Here is a 16,455-nt window from a genome sequence, read left to right as displayed (position 1 = left end):
TTAGCCATTCTGTCTACAGCTCAGCATATTTGTCTGTGGAAAAGTGGTCTCCTGCTTCAAATTCTGGCATTGTGTGTTCTATGCCTCTACAATAAAACGGAGTAGGGCACTTCGATTGATCAGGCGCTAACTATGTAACTATTGTGGATGCTGGTTTTAGTCCAGGGCTACTGCTTTAAATTTCTATTCCGCCTTTCCACACAATGGTGTTCAAGATAACAACAACAAATGAGATACAATGCAAAATAAAGTAATTGCACAAAATACTCAGCTGTTTATAGAACAAGTAAAAAACAGATCAATAAAGCAGTGGCTATTTAACAAAAGGCAGGCAGTAGATGAAACAGATCAGTGGAACTGGCCAAAAGCCTAATTAGAAAGGTGTTCACTTGTCAAAAGATCGCTAGAGAAATAAGGCTTCCCAAGAAGGGAGTTCCAGGGCCTGTGCAGCCACTAAGAAGGACCCTTTTCAAGTTCCACCAAATGAATGGTGGCAGGACAGAGAGAGGAGCCTCTTCTATAGATCTTAAAACCCAGGCACGTTTGTATGGGAAAAAGTGGTCCTTAGGGTCCCCTCAACCAAAGCTGTTTAAGGCATTGTTGAGCATCACCAGCAGTTTGAATTGCACTTGGAAATAGACTGTTGGCCAGTGAAGATGTTGTATGAAGAAAGTCACATACTGCCTATAACCAGCCCCGGTTAGCATCTTGCCTGCAGCATTCTGAACCAGCTGAAGTTTTGAAGCACTCTACATAGGCAACCCTACACAGAGTGAAAATACAGTAGTCCAGATGAAATGTAACCAAGACATGTGTCATATGGCCAGATCTGAAATTTCTAGGAATGGACACTGTACACTAGCCATAACTGTGAAGGGCCATTCATGTAATGGTTCTAATGTATGTTCCTTAATAAATACCTTAAATGAAACTAGATTCAGATACATTCACTACTTCTTCATTTGCTGAGATAACACGATGTTTCTTAATGTGTTGAGTGCTCTAAGGAACATTAGGCTGAATTGAAAATAAGTTGGGGGAGGGATTTTTTTAAAAAGTAGAAACCATGGAAACTTGGACAAAGCTTCTCTTGGTCAGGAGTAGTGTTTATGCACAATTCCCTTCCCTTGTCATTTGTGCAGTTATATATTACCTTTTACCTTGCTTTCTCGCTTCCCCAAGGCCTCACCTAAATGTTCAGCACACTATGAAAGACTAAGTGTTGCAGTAAATTACACAATAGTTCAGAAAGTATGCAAATTTAATTTAGTAAATAATTACTTGAGTGAGGAATTGGGATTTTGGTGGAATTGAGCTGAACACTGTTAATGGATCTCAGATGAATATTGTGGGTGGTCCAGTCACAGTCTAGAAATCTAGAAACAGTTACAAAATGTGCTGAGTGTTTTGTTTTTATTTAACATCTAATTATTTAGTTACATACTTTGTCTTTGCTGCTTCTAGGAATTAATTCCAGCAGAGACTTCAGCTGCATCAGCAAATTCTTAAGATGCTGTCTGCAGACTGATACAATTTTTCAGCTTTTTCTGTATTAATTAGAACACTCTTGTAAAATTTGTCAATTATCTGTTGTTTTATGTACAGATGCAGTCACTTCTTTCCAGTTAAAGTGATAAGTCTTTCAATTACAGGAAGAAATTATATTAGCAGCTAATAGTTTCCAGAGACATGCTTTTGGATAATGGATTGGCATGTTAAGTGTAGTACCATTTTTGTGACATACAGTGCTTAATTAACTTTATTTGTTTTGGAAGAATGCATAGGAAATAGCTGTTTAAATTAAACATTGGGCTGATCTGTCCCATCTAGCTGTATTCTGGAAGGTAAACACTGCAGGTCTAGCAGTTCATTATATTTTGCTTTGAAAGGGCTTTGGTTAGGATGGTCTTCCCCAACCTGGTGTGTGCCAGATGTGTTTTGGACTATAACTTCCATCAGCTTTCTGTTACAGGGATAATATAGGTTGCCACTTTCAAAAGAAACTAAAGCAATTGCATCTTTGGCCTATCTTCTCAGCTGTTTCTGAAATAACCTCATGACAGATATTACTGCGAGTTCGTATGACCCCCTTTGTGTGCTCAAATTAGGGGAAAAGCAAAATAGGGGCACTAATTGCACAACCTTCCTTGTTTCCAAGGTAGCTATTAAAATCTTAACACTTTTCGATTTCCCATATATTCAGTTCCACAGTCCCCAGAGCTACAATTATTTCCTTGCCGTGGGGCGTTTATTTTTTCTTGTTACTAAACCTATAAGAGAGGTCATGGAGTGAAGGCCTATTCAGTGATAACATGGTGAAAGATAGATCTAATCTTCAACAATACATACCTGTGTGAAAATGGTTACAAGTTCCTTCTTAAAGCGAGAATCTGATAGGTTTCCTCCTCATAAGGAACATCATTTTCAAATGTTGCAACAAACAGGCTATCTTTACATGTGCACAGCATTTAGACTATATGCATAGCATTTAGACTATAGCCCCACCCTGAAGTACCCTTGATGGGTGCATAGCATGATTAAAACCTGTGACGTTTTATATAGAAGTGTTCCTGATATGCAGAATGTAATAATCTGATTTTTTTTATTGCCAATTACCCAAATCAGGCACATTCATAGCACACATGCCCCAAACACCATCTTTTGATATTCTTGACATCCATCTGTCTCGATAAACAATGGAAGAATGTGCCATTAGGGGTAAGTCAAATTGTTGGAGAGTTACAGCACCTGCTGTAGCTGTAGAGACCAATATGAAAGAGACATGTTTTGATGCAGCTGGGGCAGATGAAGGTGTCCGCTTCTGCTGATGCATGTGTGCTATGGTGTTTCTTCTCTCTGTGGTCCTCCTAGCGGTCATTTCTCCTCTTGTCACTGCTGTCTCCACACATTGCAGTTTTAATGTTGCCAGCCTTCATATCATGTTTGCAGACATCTTTATAACATGATCTGCCAGCAGGCCTGGAGCCTGGAGCCAGCTCCTTGGGGATCCTGCCATCTTCCATTCTGTGTCCAAGACCAAGCCAGTGTAGATGTCACTGAGACAGAAGCGTGAACATGCTGAGAATGTTGGCTTAGAAGAGCACATCTTTGTTTGAGACTCTGTCCTGCCATGTGATGTTTATATTAGGAAAGCCAATACTGATTTATCAGGAAATGTATTCTAACACTATAAAATATAAAGTCTCTCAGTAATTCAGTAGGATTTTATTCCATCAGAAACAGCCTTTTTGCACCTCTATGTTCCCGTGATAGTTCAAGAAGTTCATTCAATTATCATACTGGTGATGTGTTTTGGATGCTGTCTCTGCCTTCCATATTAATAGGATACCAATGTGGCTGGGATAGATGTTTGTTTGTTTTTTAACTCACTGTGCAAGAGGTCTAGTACCTGCCTCAGATCAGCATCTCTGACTGTAGTTCCAGGAACAACAACATGGCTTAGTTGCAATAGTTACCTGATCTTCTTGTTTGCAAAACTGTATTTGACCATACAAGCACAAGAGCTTAAATTCTCACAAGTTGCTTAATAAGATCCATGTTTCTTCTATACATGGACAAAAATCTGTCTTTTGGAATGATTGGGAAACAATTCATTTTTGCAGAGAACATCATGGCCTCTTGGTTCATGAGAACAACATGTCTAAATCTTTGACAGTAGTGAGGATTTCCACCAAGTGGACAAAACCAGCCTGTTCCTAAAAATTCTTGGACTGACACCCTTCATTTGCTCCATAGCAACTGTAATGTGATGCTCACTTAGACAGCCTCCTGTATTGCAGATTGTCATTTGCAACTCAAGTGTTGTTCCTACTTACTGAGATGCAGAGAAATTGGTAATGTGCAAGACTGTTGCCACAAGTTGCGGCTTGTTCAGGGATTGACCTCACTGTACCACCCACATCTTGCATCCCTAAGATACGGCAGGCAGTAGCAGGGTGGTAGCTGCTACTTCTGGGGGGGAAACAAGCTGCAGAGAAATCTGGAGCAGGGTTTATCTGAATGAAGAACAAAGCAGATTTATCAAAGGAGCCAGCTCTGTTCCTGCTGTGAGTGGCTTCAGCCTAGATCTTCAAATTACATAAATTCTAAACTGCATTTGTCACTTGTGGAAAGAGAAGACAGTTCAGGCAAAACCACTGCAAATGCCAGGGTATAAATACTGGTCCTCAACAGAGTGTAAGAATGGGGAACTGAGATTTGTGGAAGAACTGCTCCCTGCCGTGTTCTTGGCTTAAAAACCATTACAGTTATTCCCCTGCCTGCTGGACCTCTCTTTTTGCAAAGCTCCTAACAGGTATTTTTGTGTGCCATCTCTGCCCACAAATTCACGCTTACACATCTTCAGAAAGTGAGGTGATCTGTTTAAAAGCTGTGCCAATCCAACAGGGACAATTAGGCTTTGTCTCTTTCTGAGGTTTTTTCCCTGAGAGGCTTGGAATACACGCCTCTGTTTGCTGCTGGGGTTGTTGTTATTACTTATATTTGTTAGCTGATTTACACAAAAGAAAGTCTCAAAGCAACTTAACAAGATAGCAGACCACAGATAAAACAATTAAAACCAGAAAATTTAAAACAATGAAATCCAAAATACTTACAGCATTTATCCACCCCGCTAAAGGTGACCATCACCATAGGAGCCAACGATTAGCAGCGGCCTGAGTAATAATGATGGTACCAGGTGCATTTCCCTGGGGAGAACATTTCACAGACAGTTGGGGGCGGTCACTAGTGAGAATGCCCATAAGCAACAGAATTTAATGTGCAGCAGGAGGAGGCTGATGTGACTTAATGTGTTGCACAACAGCAAGAAAGCCCACCCAGAAATGATGTCAGAGACTTCAGGTCAATACCCAGGAACAGACAACCATTTAAATATGGAAGGAAAGTAATTGATGCTAAACTTAATATGCCTTTTTTAATTTTAAAAAACCCAGTGTTGAGAACTTGTGTGTGCAAACTCTTGCATTCTCACTGTCTCTTCAGGCATTTAAAAATAAGATCATGGTAGCTTTTTCAATGTGTCATGGTAAGAAGAAGCTAAACAGGTGAGAACCTTGTACGCACTCCCTTGAAGCACACATTCAGAAGACAGCTCTGTTCAGAGCCTCCTTCCCTTTCAAGTACACTTCACCTTCTTTCTGTGGTTAATTGCAGATGACTTGAATCTGTACAGTTGGCAAGAGGACAGAGTTCTGATTCATGGAGCTGTGGTGATAGCTTTCTATTTAACTGTCTGGCAGAGGGTGTATTATTCTATTATGCTCAGTCCCTAGTGGCTAGTTGCATTTGGGAGTGAATTATTCTTCCTCCTGGGTCTGATCTCTGTGCTTGAGGTCTACGCTTTCAAACACTTATTATTCCCATCGCAACCTCGGCACATATGCAAGAAAATGGCCAATTGAATCTGTAGATAGCTGTTACTGCTGGTGATTTTTTCCTCACTGCCAGTAAACCTGACAAACAGAATCACGGAAGGAGCCTGTTTTCAGAGGAGGCAGCCTGTTCTAGCAACAGCAGGATTGCTGACAAAACTATTCAGAAGTGACCTTGCAGCACATCAACATTTATTCATCCCACTGCACCGCCCCATTCTCTGTTGTGTAGTGCATAGATTGCACCTGTAGAGAGCATCTTCAAGGTTCTAGGCAGCACATTTTTATAGATCTACTTGGCAGAGCTCCTCCAAGTTCGGCAGATTCCTCTTCCATCCTCATTTCCCATTAAGGCAGTAGGATTCCTGTACCCTCACTGCTGAATGCTGTAGATTGAACAATTTTCAACAAGCTGATTCTTCTTTCTCATTGTGTATTTCCGGTGCAGGTTTTGGAAGTGGTGCGCTCCAACTACGACACCCTCACCCTAAAGTTGCAGGATGGGCTGGACCAATATGAACGTTACTCGGAGCAACACAAAGAAGCTGCTTTCTTTAAAGAACTGGTGAGTTTCAGCTCGTGAGTAGGAGCCTCAAAGTCTTGGCCCATGGTCTACTTTGCAGAGCAGCCACAGCACAGCCAGAACGTCCCTTTTATTATCCAGAAATATGACTGGCACAGGTGACAAACTAGTGTACTTTTCATTAGGTCACTTTGAACAGGATGCTGGCGAGACATGATTAGGGAAAGAAGGTTTTACCTCCATCTCAGGGTTTATTGCACTCTTTTTCTGCATGTTCCTAAAGGAGAGAGCCAGAGAAATCTCGTGCTGATTGAACCTGCCAGCAGCTCATCAGATGAGCATGTTCCAATAGTTCCATTGACAGAACATGAATAAGGGTGGTTTTTCATTTGAATTTCCCAAGAGGGAAATGGCCAAACACAGAAGCTTGAAACAGCCATGTTCAGAAACAGCCATGGTTGTCCTGATCTGTGCATTCATACAAGCAGGTGGCATATTCCCCTCCCCTTGTACAATGTTCTCTGCTACTTTTTGTGCATCAGCTGTGTGTGCTGCCTAAGTTCTCTCCCCCCCCTTCTTTCAGGAATTGTTGCTGCTCAGTATGCCCTGCTGTTCACTAACTTTACATTTCCCTTGATTAAAATGCAGATTTGCTTTTTCCAATTTTCTGAGATTATACTTTTTCCAGAGTCCATCCTCCTAAATGCTAGTAGTTTAGATTCAGTTTCACCGAGTATAGCTAACACAATTGCCAGCGGTCTTCCTTCCTCCAGTTTTTCTATCAGAAATGTTCAAATGGACTCTCTTCCCAGTTGAATGAAGACAAGGAAGCTTTCGTCATTATTCTTCATCTGATGATTGAACAAATGCAACCAGTTTAATCCCTATTTCTCTAGAGACTTCTTGAGCCTCTTACAAGCCAATCTCTGAGAACTACAATAAACGTTTTGTGTATTCCCTGAGTTTGCTATCAAAGCAGAAGGGAAGAATCCAATTGACCTGATTTGGTTGTATGCTGACAAAATCCCATTATTTACCAGTTAAGATCTGCTGCCCTATTTAATAGTAAGGGGGTACATACTCTGAACCAAACATGTTCAACTTTAAATTATGGAAATGTCCCAGATCTGCACTGTTTATTTTGATTGCTGTGTTCTGAATTTTTATGCAGAATTATGTACATTTATCTATGACTACAATAGAAGGTGATCTACATGGAAACACAAAAGGTTCAACTAGTTCAGCATTCTGTTTCTTACAGTGTCCCTGAAGGCAGCTGTCATGACTTAACAGACCTATCACCCATGGCTTTTCCCAGTCCTCTTTTAAAACCATTGAAACCATTGGTCCTTGCCACATATCATTACAGTGAATTCCATTTAAAAACAGAGAGAAAGGAACGAGTGTACAAGCTCTTAGGTTTCTTCTCCTGGCTTGTGCAGGATGCAGAAGAAACCTTATTGGACTTCAAAGCAGTAAACATCCACCCAGGACTCAGGGCTTGCACCACTTGTGGCTCAGTTGTGTACTGAAGCTGCATGCCTGGGAGCTGTTCACAGTCCTGCCAACCTTGCATCTAGCCAATTCCCCACTCTGTCTTGCCACTGCTATTGGACCTCCACTAGCTCTAATCCTGACCTCGCCACCACATCCTTCCTCCAATTTACCTCTGGGTTGAATGCACCCAATTCCCGAGAGCCCTATCTTGGCCCACAAGCTCTGAACCACCCGAGACACAAAGACAGACTGAGGAAGGAAATTTTTCAGCCATCTCTGCACTTGGATAGATTCCAAGCAGCATGAGAGAGATTCATAGGCTGTTTTGATCTGACTGAACATCCTTGTGGTTGTTGAAAGTCTTAGTTTGTTGGTAGGCTTTCTTCCCCGAGCCAATCACGTTGCAACAAAAGCTCACCTATCAGGGGTCTCCTTCAGTGCCAGAGGTGCTGGTCTGTGTAAGTGGTATATGAAATGACTGTTCTCTCTCACACAGGTTCGATCCATCAGCATCAATGTTCGGCGAAATCTGGCCTTCAACACTCTCAGCCAGGAAACCTTGCTTAAAGAATTCTCAACCATCTCCTGAAGCGGAGTTACCATCCTGCTTCCTGGCCAGTCCTGGCATCACTGAGTCCCTTTCCCCAGCATTGGCTGTAACTCCTGATTGTGGGGTGGTCTATCCCTAGTGCTTGTGTGGTTTCCCCCAGGAATCATCAAGGGAAGAACTGGACTTGTCCCACATTCCTGAGCACAGAGAACTGGTGATGTTGACTACACTGTGGAGTTGGGAGTGAGGAAGAGGAATATGTAGTTACCGCTTTTTCTCGCTTTTCTCTGTGCAGCAACTATTGTGCAGGGATAAGAGTTTTTCCCCAAGTGAGCAAAATTAGAGCAAAACAGTGTTGTTGGGAAAGCTCATCCTTCTGATTCTCTGCAACCTGTCTGATGATGGACAGATGCCGAGGAAGAGAAAGTAGTGCAGGCCATGGGAACTAAGTCCTTTATAATAAGGGGCAGATTGACTGAACTTCTGTCTATAAGTTATCTGCTTGACTTGGGTGCTTTGCATCTGTTGCCCATGTGTATTGCCAGCCCCATCTCAAACTGGTGTGGAAATTACCAGCTGAAGTCTCTGCCCTTCACTCTGAGTTAGGGCCTCCTGACTGAATGGTGCTTGCAAGAGGTTCTCTTCAAGAGGTTTCGCAGTGTCCTGCCTAAAACACTTGTTCTCCGGAGTTTCTGAACTAAGAGGTTACCTCTATGAGCTCACCTCTGCTATTCCTACTGCCCTGTTCTAAGACTCTGGGGATTAAGGATATGAATATATGCCATTGATTCCCCACCCCCACCCCATAGGACCAATAAAAGAGAGTGCCCTCTGCTTTTATTGCTAATATAGTTGTTGTGTATCAGAGGGAACCCATTTTTTCCTGTTTCCAGTAGGTTAACTAAGCTCCTACATTAGGTTCTTCAGCATCTCTTCCCCTGGCCTGATACTCCTGGATCCCCAAGGTGCTGATATGGTGACCAAGTGCTCCTATCCACATTTTCAGTGTCTAGTCCATTCAACACATACACTGCCTATGCCAAATTTCACGTTGACTGAAGCAGGAACTGCTTAGTTCACCTTCCCTTCCTCTGTCAAAGTCTACCTTCTCTGTGCTCCAATAAAGTGCTTCCTTGCATAGGTAGAAGTAGGGAATTAATTAGTTGGTAGTATCTCATAGCATTTTAGGGGAAAAGAAGCCTGGGATGGGGCAAATCAGTGTTCTACATCTCTGGCATTCTGTTCTATACTCCTGTCCACCAAGGGCTGCAACGGCAGATTACAGGACATGTATGTGCGGTCAGCTGCCCCATAGATTTTTGTTATTCTTTTTCTAGAAATATAGGACTGTGCTCTGTTGGGAAGCCAGGAGTTGGTCATACCTTTGGTACTGTACTCAGACTGGAAATCTCAATCAGATGAGCACTAAAATTTAGAGTCTGAATTCTTAATTAAAATGTTGGGAGGATTTGGCACAGTATCTGTTGCAGGGGGTTGCCTCCTACCTGCATATTATCTTCCAGGTTGCAGAACCATGTCCAATGGATGCCAACAGGATTCAGCAAGCAGGTGTACAGGCACCCTTGCTGGGCTCTTTCCTGGTGTATGTTGGTTATTATTCAGAACAGACTGCCAACTTGTGTGAGTCCTCTGCTCTTTTTGGACTCCAATGAGAACCTCCCTTCCCCAGTACGTTGATGGGTCTCAGCCATGCTTAGCAGTGGACTCTGAGGCCAGAATTTCGAGGAATAATTCTTTTTCCCCCCTCTAGAAGAAACACTATGAACACCTTGCTGCTGAAATAGCACCTGTAAGATGATGTATATAGAATTTGGCAGTAAGGGGCCAGGGAGGGGTGTGGCGCCTCTGATCACTCTATTGTCTGCAGTGTATCTTTTTGTGCTCTTTTGGGGGAGAGGTAATAAATTATTACTACTCTTAACATTTTCTTGGTGCTAATGCTGTGCTTGCCGCTGTACCAAATACACAAACGACATCGTCCTTGCTAAAGAGCCCTTGCCATCTTCAGTGAAGTATTTAGGATGGGATCTGCAAAGTGGAGAGAAGTTGGGTTTGAAAATCTGAAAATTGCAAGCTTAATTCTTTGAATCCTTTTCAGTTTGTTACCTGCAAGCATTTTCTTTGTCAAACCAGTTGCAGGGGTTACCAACACAGAGCACATTTGACTTCTGCGGCACTCACCGGGTCCCCTCCCCAGCCGAAATTGGGTTTGAGAGATGTATTACTTTGCAGCCAATAGAAGAGGTTGTGATTGAGTGGGTGGGTGGCAACCCCTGCTCAGGAGCCTTTTACTTCTCTCCCATGTGACCACATGGAATCTTTTCATTTGTTCATGTGCCTTCTCTTGCTTGGTAGGCAGGGTCATCCTCCTCAGAATTAACCGGGAAGAGAAGCTCTGTGTTCCTATACTTTGGGCTGGGAGTGGGGTCTTCACAGAGGTCATCAGAGTTCTTTTCAGCAAGGTGTGTGTTTCTGAGCTTCCCCCTTTCCAATCTGCATTCTGTAGTTAGTTCTCACTTTGTTATAGGAGTACCCTTTGTTTTAGGATGTACTTCCTAGTTTATAGTGATTGGTATTATTATGAATTGATGCCTTTGGGTTTATCTGACTCAGTTGGAAGCATCTTGGATTGTAGTCTGTATCCAACACTGTCATTTCTCTTGCACAACAGACTTGGCTTGCACGGTGGAACTCCTCCCTGCTGCTCCCTGAAGCAGATATGGGGAGGGTGGGGAGAGCAGAGGCAGAAGAAGTCTCATTGTGCAAGTGGAATGTCCCTCACTCAGCTTTGGATACAACACAATGTCATTTTTCTACTGGAATTCTTTGAGCAGTAGTGCACTTCCTGTTTGCATGCATATCCCTTGATGCTTGTGACAAAAGGTTGGCTGGGGGAAGATGCTACCCTCACTATAAGCACATGTCAAGCAATTCAAGGTGGCTTGAGTCAAGGGTCTCTGTTATGAAGTGTGCAGTGTGCACGCAATGCAAGCTTGCACATGCAACCTTGGCACCTATTTTTAGGATCTTTTGTGCTTGAGCCTGAACACACTTTGGAATTTGGCACTCCATGGGTAGTCATGGACAACGAAATCTAAAGTAATTTTTTTATTGGAAGGAATTACTGTAACATATTTGTTGAAAGCTATTAAGCAGAATCAATTGATGCCGATGTTCACAACACACTAACAACAGGCTAAGTTTAAATGAGTTTAAAGGTAATAAAAGGGTTAAAACTAATGGTGCAAGCTTTCAATTCGCAGAAATATACAGCAAAGGAAGAATGCTAACAAGAAATTGAGGAGGGGGGGAGCTGCCCGGCCACAGCAATAAAAGGAAATAATTCTAAAGCACCAGCCTTACCACAAAAACTGCAGGAGGGGGCTTGTGCAGCACACGTTGAAAAAAGAAGATGAACACAATTTGGCAATATTAACAAATGAGGAAAACGTTTGGGATGACTGGCAAAGGAAAAGGATTTCAGTTCTGGAGAGCTTGAAGCAACTAACGGTATGAGCTATTTGGCTTTCTTAACAGAAAACAGGGAAGTAAGTCTTTTTTTAATAGTGGAAATGCTTGAAGTGGTTTGTGAGCATAAAGGAAAGAAACATGGTGGAGAAAATTGCTGCTGAGGATGTGCTATACAAATCTGTTTTGTACAAATCTGTACAAAAATTGCACGGGGTGGGGAGGGATTTTTAGAGCAGTAGGACAAGCATGGAGAAGGGAAAGATCTGTTGCCAGCTTAAGAACACTGGCTCAGAGTATTTTGGTAAGGGATGCAGAGGAGAGTTTGGTAGTGTCATCCTGGAGCGATTCTAGTACAGCAAAAGGAACAAAAACAAGGAAAAATAAAATGAGGTAGTGTAACGAAGGGGCATATGGCCTGTTCTGTGAAGAAGAGGACACAGTTTCTGACACCTGCAGAGTGGGTGGGTGGATCTGAGAGTCACAGATTACAACCTTAGTGAAGATCCTGGGAGATGAAGTCTGACCCTTGAAGATAAGAAGCCCCTAACTCTGAGCAGGCTAGTAGCAGCTTTTACAACCAAATCTGAGTTTAATATTTGCAATAAAAGGCTAAAAATATTGTCTTCCAGAAAGCATTGGGTGCTAAAAGTTTCTAAATCATGCCAGCCAGGAAGAGACTGTCCTAAATCTCTGAGAAATGCATTCTAAAGGTGTAACTTCTTTCTGATGTCCAGGTGCGGAAGGGGAAAAGATTAACATCACCACTATTTTCTGGTGGGAGCCTGATGCCACTGAAACTTCTTAATTAGCTATGTGGGGAAAACGAAAGAGTGACATTTTAGGCGTCTTGGCTTAACACTTCCAGAAAGAGTCTTATGCTCTTGTGTTTTACTTTTAAATTTACAAGTGATAAGGAAGGATGTCAAGAATCATAGAATCATAGAGTTGGAAGAGACCACAAGGGCCATCGAGTCCAACCCCCTGCCAAGCAGGAAAGAAGACAGCTGCCAATGTGTTTAGCAGGACACATTTCAGGTGGTTCATTCCTTGTCGTCCAGATCATAACAGAGCTTCCATTCTCAGGTGCAGGCTACAATACTTAGAGCAAAATCTGAATTTAGGGGTACTTGGTATCATTCCCTGTTGCTACTGTACTGCACACTGGGTTTTTTCCAGCAGAACTCATGTCTTCACACAGTATAGTATTAGAGGCATTGCATTAGGCCCAAGGCAAAACCTGGGTTTGATTATTTTGTTGACTGGCCTTCCTTTTATCCTGTCTGGAACCACAGCTGCCTCCCAGGCAGTGGTTTGTCCCTTGAGAGATATGGAAATTATGTCGCTGCTTGCAGAGGCCATAGAAAGAGAAAGAACTCAGAGCTGTGAATTAGTGATTCTAGATTAGTTAGCACAAATCTATCTCCAGTGGGGTCTCCCTTATTCTGAGCCATGACCCCTGTCTGAGACAGCTGTAGCTTTTCATCTCTGCTAATTCCGCTTGGATTTTCCTCCATTCCTTCCACCTGATGCTGGCTCAGACTCTTTAGAGACAGGATATGTTTAGCGCTAATGAGGGAGACTAAGATGGGGCTTGTGGTGGAGAATTTCGACAGATCTATATGGAGCACTTGAATAAATTTTATAATGGTTAATTTATAGCTACCTTTGCCATCAATTTAGCTGCCTCTGAGACTCTGGAGTTGCCAGGTCTTAAGTGGAGTGGCAGAAGCCAGAAGACAAATATTTTAACTGCATATAATGACCTAATCTTAGGAGGGAGGGGGTATGTACCACAAAACATGAAAGTGGATGTGCCTATTTTTTAACTTATATGTGATCTAAGCAGTACTATTTTTCGGGGGGGGGTGTGCCAAAACTCAACACAAATGTCTCCCTTGTTCTTCTATAATGGCAATGGTGCCCACCTGAGAGGTGCCAGAACTGAGTTCAGCTGAGTTCTGGCACCTCTTTTCTCCTAGGATGCTTGCATACAGAGTAGCCTCCTTGCGCCCATATTTAGGGGGGCCAAGATTCAGATGAGGGCAGGGCACCTAGACCTATATAAATAGTTGTGTGGAGGAGAGAATAACATGCAAACTGTACCTGCTGAAATTCTGTGCTCTGCATAACCATTAAAGGTGCAGGAACCATGCCCTCATTTGCATCTTGGCCACCCTGCCCACCTTTGGTCTTGGTCTTTCAGTGCCCAGTTCTTCTCATCTGTAGGTGCCAATACTGAAGCCAGAGCCAGCAATATGTCAGACTTTAATAAAAATGGATGCTTTTAAATTCTAAACATTTAATTTTGGCAGCCAACCTCTTGCAAAGCTTTCAGAGCAATCTTGTTAATGTTTTAACCAAAGCAAAAACAAGCATATCTCAGCACTTCTGTCTGGCTCTCAGGATCCCCCCCCTCCTACCTCCTGCTCCTGGAGCATGCTCAATTCTGCTGCTGCAGCGTGCTTTGCCTGGAAAGTCTTAATTTGCCAAATGGACATTTGCTCACAGCTTGCCCTTAGTTAAAGGGTGGATTGAAGTGGGGCGATTGAAATCTCATAGCCATTAACAATGTCTGTGAAGTGAATGTTCATAAAGCAGTGAGGGGGAGACCCCTGGAACATCCTTCCATTCTGAGCAGAATCTAAACTAAGAAAAGGATAAATTAGAGATGTTTTCAGTGGGCATATATAAATAGTTGCAAGCCAAGGAACTCTTGCTCTCAATTTTTAAAAAATTGCAATACACAAAGAGCATTCTAGAAACACTGTCCATGCTCGTTAGGGATTGTGCTGGTGATTTCCCCCTCATATTACCTATATATTGGGCAGCCAATGAGATAATGATGTTCTACCACATGCCTCATCTCTCTCTCTCACACGCACACTGACCACTCAAGTGCTCCCATTCCATCAGCTCCAGTGGCTCAGGCAGTAATGACTCTGCTACTTCCAGTCCCCAGGTATCTCCACAGGCAGTTCTAATCTTGTACTCCTCACAAGAACTATTTCTGAGCACAGTACAAAAAGGAAAGTCCATGCAAAATAAGACATTTCAGCACTTTTCATAGAACCTCAGACCATGTCTGGCCAACCGGTACAGAAAACTACCTCCAAGCAGCCTTGCAGCTGCTGAATGACCAGAAGGCAGATTTTGCTGCACATCCCTGAAATAAATTTCTGTCCCTAGCACCAGCAATCGTTTTAGTGTTCTGACAGCCCCTGGACTGCAAGGCGAAGTGGCCCAGAGGCACTATATGGTCCATTAATAGAACACCTAACAATGGCAACTTTCACCCATTTAAATCTGAAACGGCTCAATCACTGCATGAGAACTTAATATTTGCCAATTTTTCATCCTGGCAGGAATTGAATCTCTGTGGGCATCTGTTGATCATTCAGAAGCAGACTCTATAAATGTTTCCAATACAGAAGGCTTCCAGTTCTCTCTTTGCAGCCCTGAGGGAGTTTGTGAATGTTTTTATAAAGGTTATGGCACACTTTGTCTAGCAAGAATTGAGTCTTTCCCAACCCAGATTATATTATTCTGGTCTTGTCCATGGGGCGGACAAAGAATAAAGGGATGCTCAAGCCTGTCTTAACCTGCCTCATGGACTAACTGCATCTAGAGAGCTCTCTTCCTCTGTTGCAGTGATGAGAAATGCTGAATTCATGATGAAATTGGGTTATTGATGTTAACATCCTGATTTAGGTCACTGAAGAGGACTTTAGGCAAATGTGGATCTTATAGTCTGTCAACCAGTAGGGGATGATTGTCTCACAAGAGTAATTGGTCCAGATTCCACACAGTTGTTTTCAGGGCTCCTCTTGCCTTCTGGCTTGAGACTGCAGTGCAAACATACCTACAGAGTTAGTTAATGAGGGATATTTGTGTATCGCCATTTTGGTGTCTGTTCCCAGTCAGATGCAGACAACCACAGACTTTCTTCCTTAGTCTGAGTATTTTTGTGTGTGATGAAGCATCCTGGATTTAGGAGCCAGGAAAGAATTCCCACTCAAGTTCCTCAAAGCAGAGATAGGGATGATGGGTGAAGTGTGAATCCGAGAACTAAACTGGTGCAGACAGTACTTGGTTTAAAAATAAGTAAAGGCGCAGCACAAATAGCTAGAAAAAGAAGAAGTCCTCAACCTTAGCTGCTATTCCTGCATGCAACAGGAGGAAGGTTATTCCCAGGGGTTGTAGGGTTGGTCATTTCTCCCACCCATGTTAAAAAGAAGCAAGAGAAAGAGAACCTGCTGGTCACAGGCCGAAGTATGAACCAGTGATACCTGGCTTGTTCTTTTTGGATGTCTGAATTTACGAGCTTCCAGCTTAGATATTCTGAGTCCAGCAGGATCTCATAATGTTTGTTTTACATTCGTGTGCATCTTAGTGCACTTGGGCATAATAGTCTTCTGTTTTTTATATATATAGTTTTAACTTGTTAGGACTAAAGAGCTTTCTTCCAGGCTATATGGGCTTAGTATAGGAGCTAGAGGGAAGCTCCTTCTCCCCCTGGATAAGCCCAACAATAAACACTGCCTGACCCCAGAATCCCTGAGAATTAAAGTCAGTGGGGAATACCTCAAGTTTAGTGGAAGAAGGGGTATATGATCCTTGTGCCAAAAATCAGCTATCTGATTATTTTTGCAAGGAATTCCCAACATTATCCTGCCTTCAGCTGCATGGTTTCTGCCAAGCAATGGATCTGCAACTCCCATCCTGCAAACTACTTAGGAAAGAAGCATTCTCTCCCAACCCGAAGAGAGCAGGTCCCTTTCCCATTTATTGCAGCCAGCTGCTATCAACTCGAATCTGCCTTCTCCCTAGCTGCCTTTTATCGCCTCAATTAACATTTCCTTTATGGCAGCTTGTGAGTGTGGGTAACTGTTCAATAGCCTTCTCCCAAGGCACACTATCCAGACTTCATATGCTCTGACGGAAGCTTGCCTGGCATTCTGTCCTCATTACAGCCATTTCACACCCCATAAGTCACCACAGGG

The 16,455-nt window shown here is 42.8% G+C and overlaps 1 protein-coding gene across 8 annotated transcripts in view; it reads left to right on the top strand.

Annotated features, from left to right (window-relative positions):
• ARMH3 (armadillo like helical domain containing 3) overlaps positions 1 to 9,905 on the top strand; it is a 128,293-nt gene extending 118,388 nt beyond the window's left edge. For all 8 annotated transcript variants that reach the window (XM_083505218.1, XM_083505216.1, XM_083505220.1 and 5 more), the window contains 2 exons: positions 5,842 to 5,958; positions 7,910 to 9,905. In XM_083505218.1, the coding sequence (XP_083361344.1) occupies positions 5,842 to 5,958; positions 7,910 to 8,002 (210 nt within the window). In that variant the 3' untranslated portion in view covers positions 8,003 to 9,905. The remainder of the gene's footprint in view (positions 1 to 5,841; positions 5,959 to 7,909) is intronic.
• Positions 9,906 to 16,455: the final 6,550 nt, after the last annotated feature.

Source organism: Podarcis liolepis (assembly GCF_965112155.1).
Source record: "Podarcis liolepis genome assembly, chromosome: 5".
Classification (NCBI taxonomy): Eukaryota; Metazoa; Chordata; class Lepidosauria; order Squamata; family Lacertidae; genus Podarcis; species Podarcis liolepis.
This window is presented reverse-complemented; position numbering and strand designations above follow the sequence as displayed.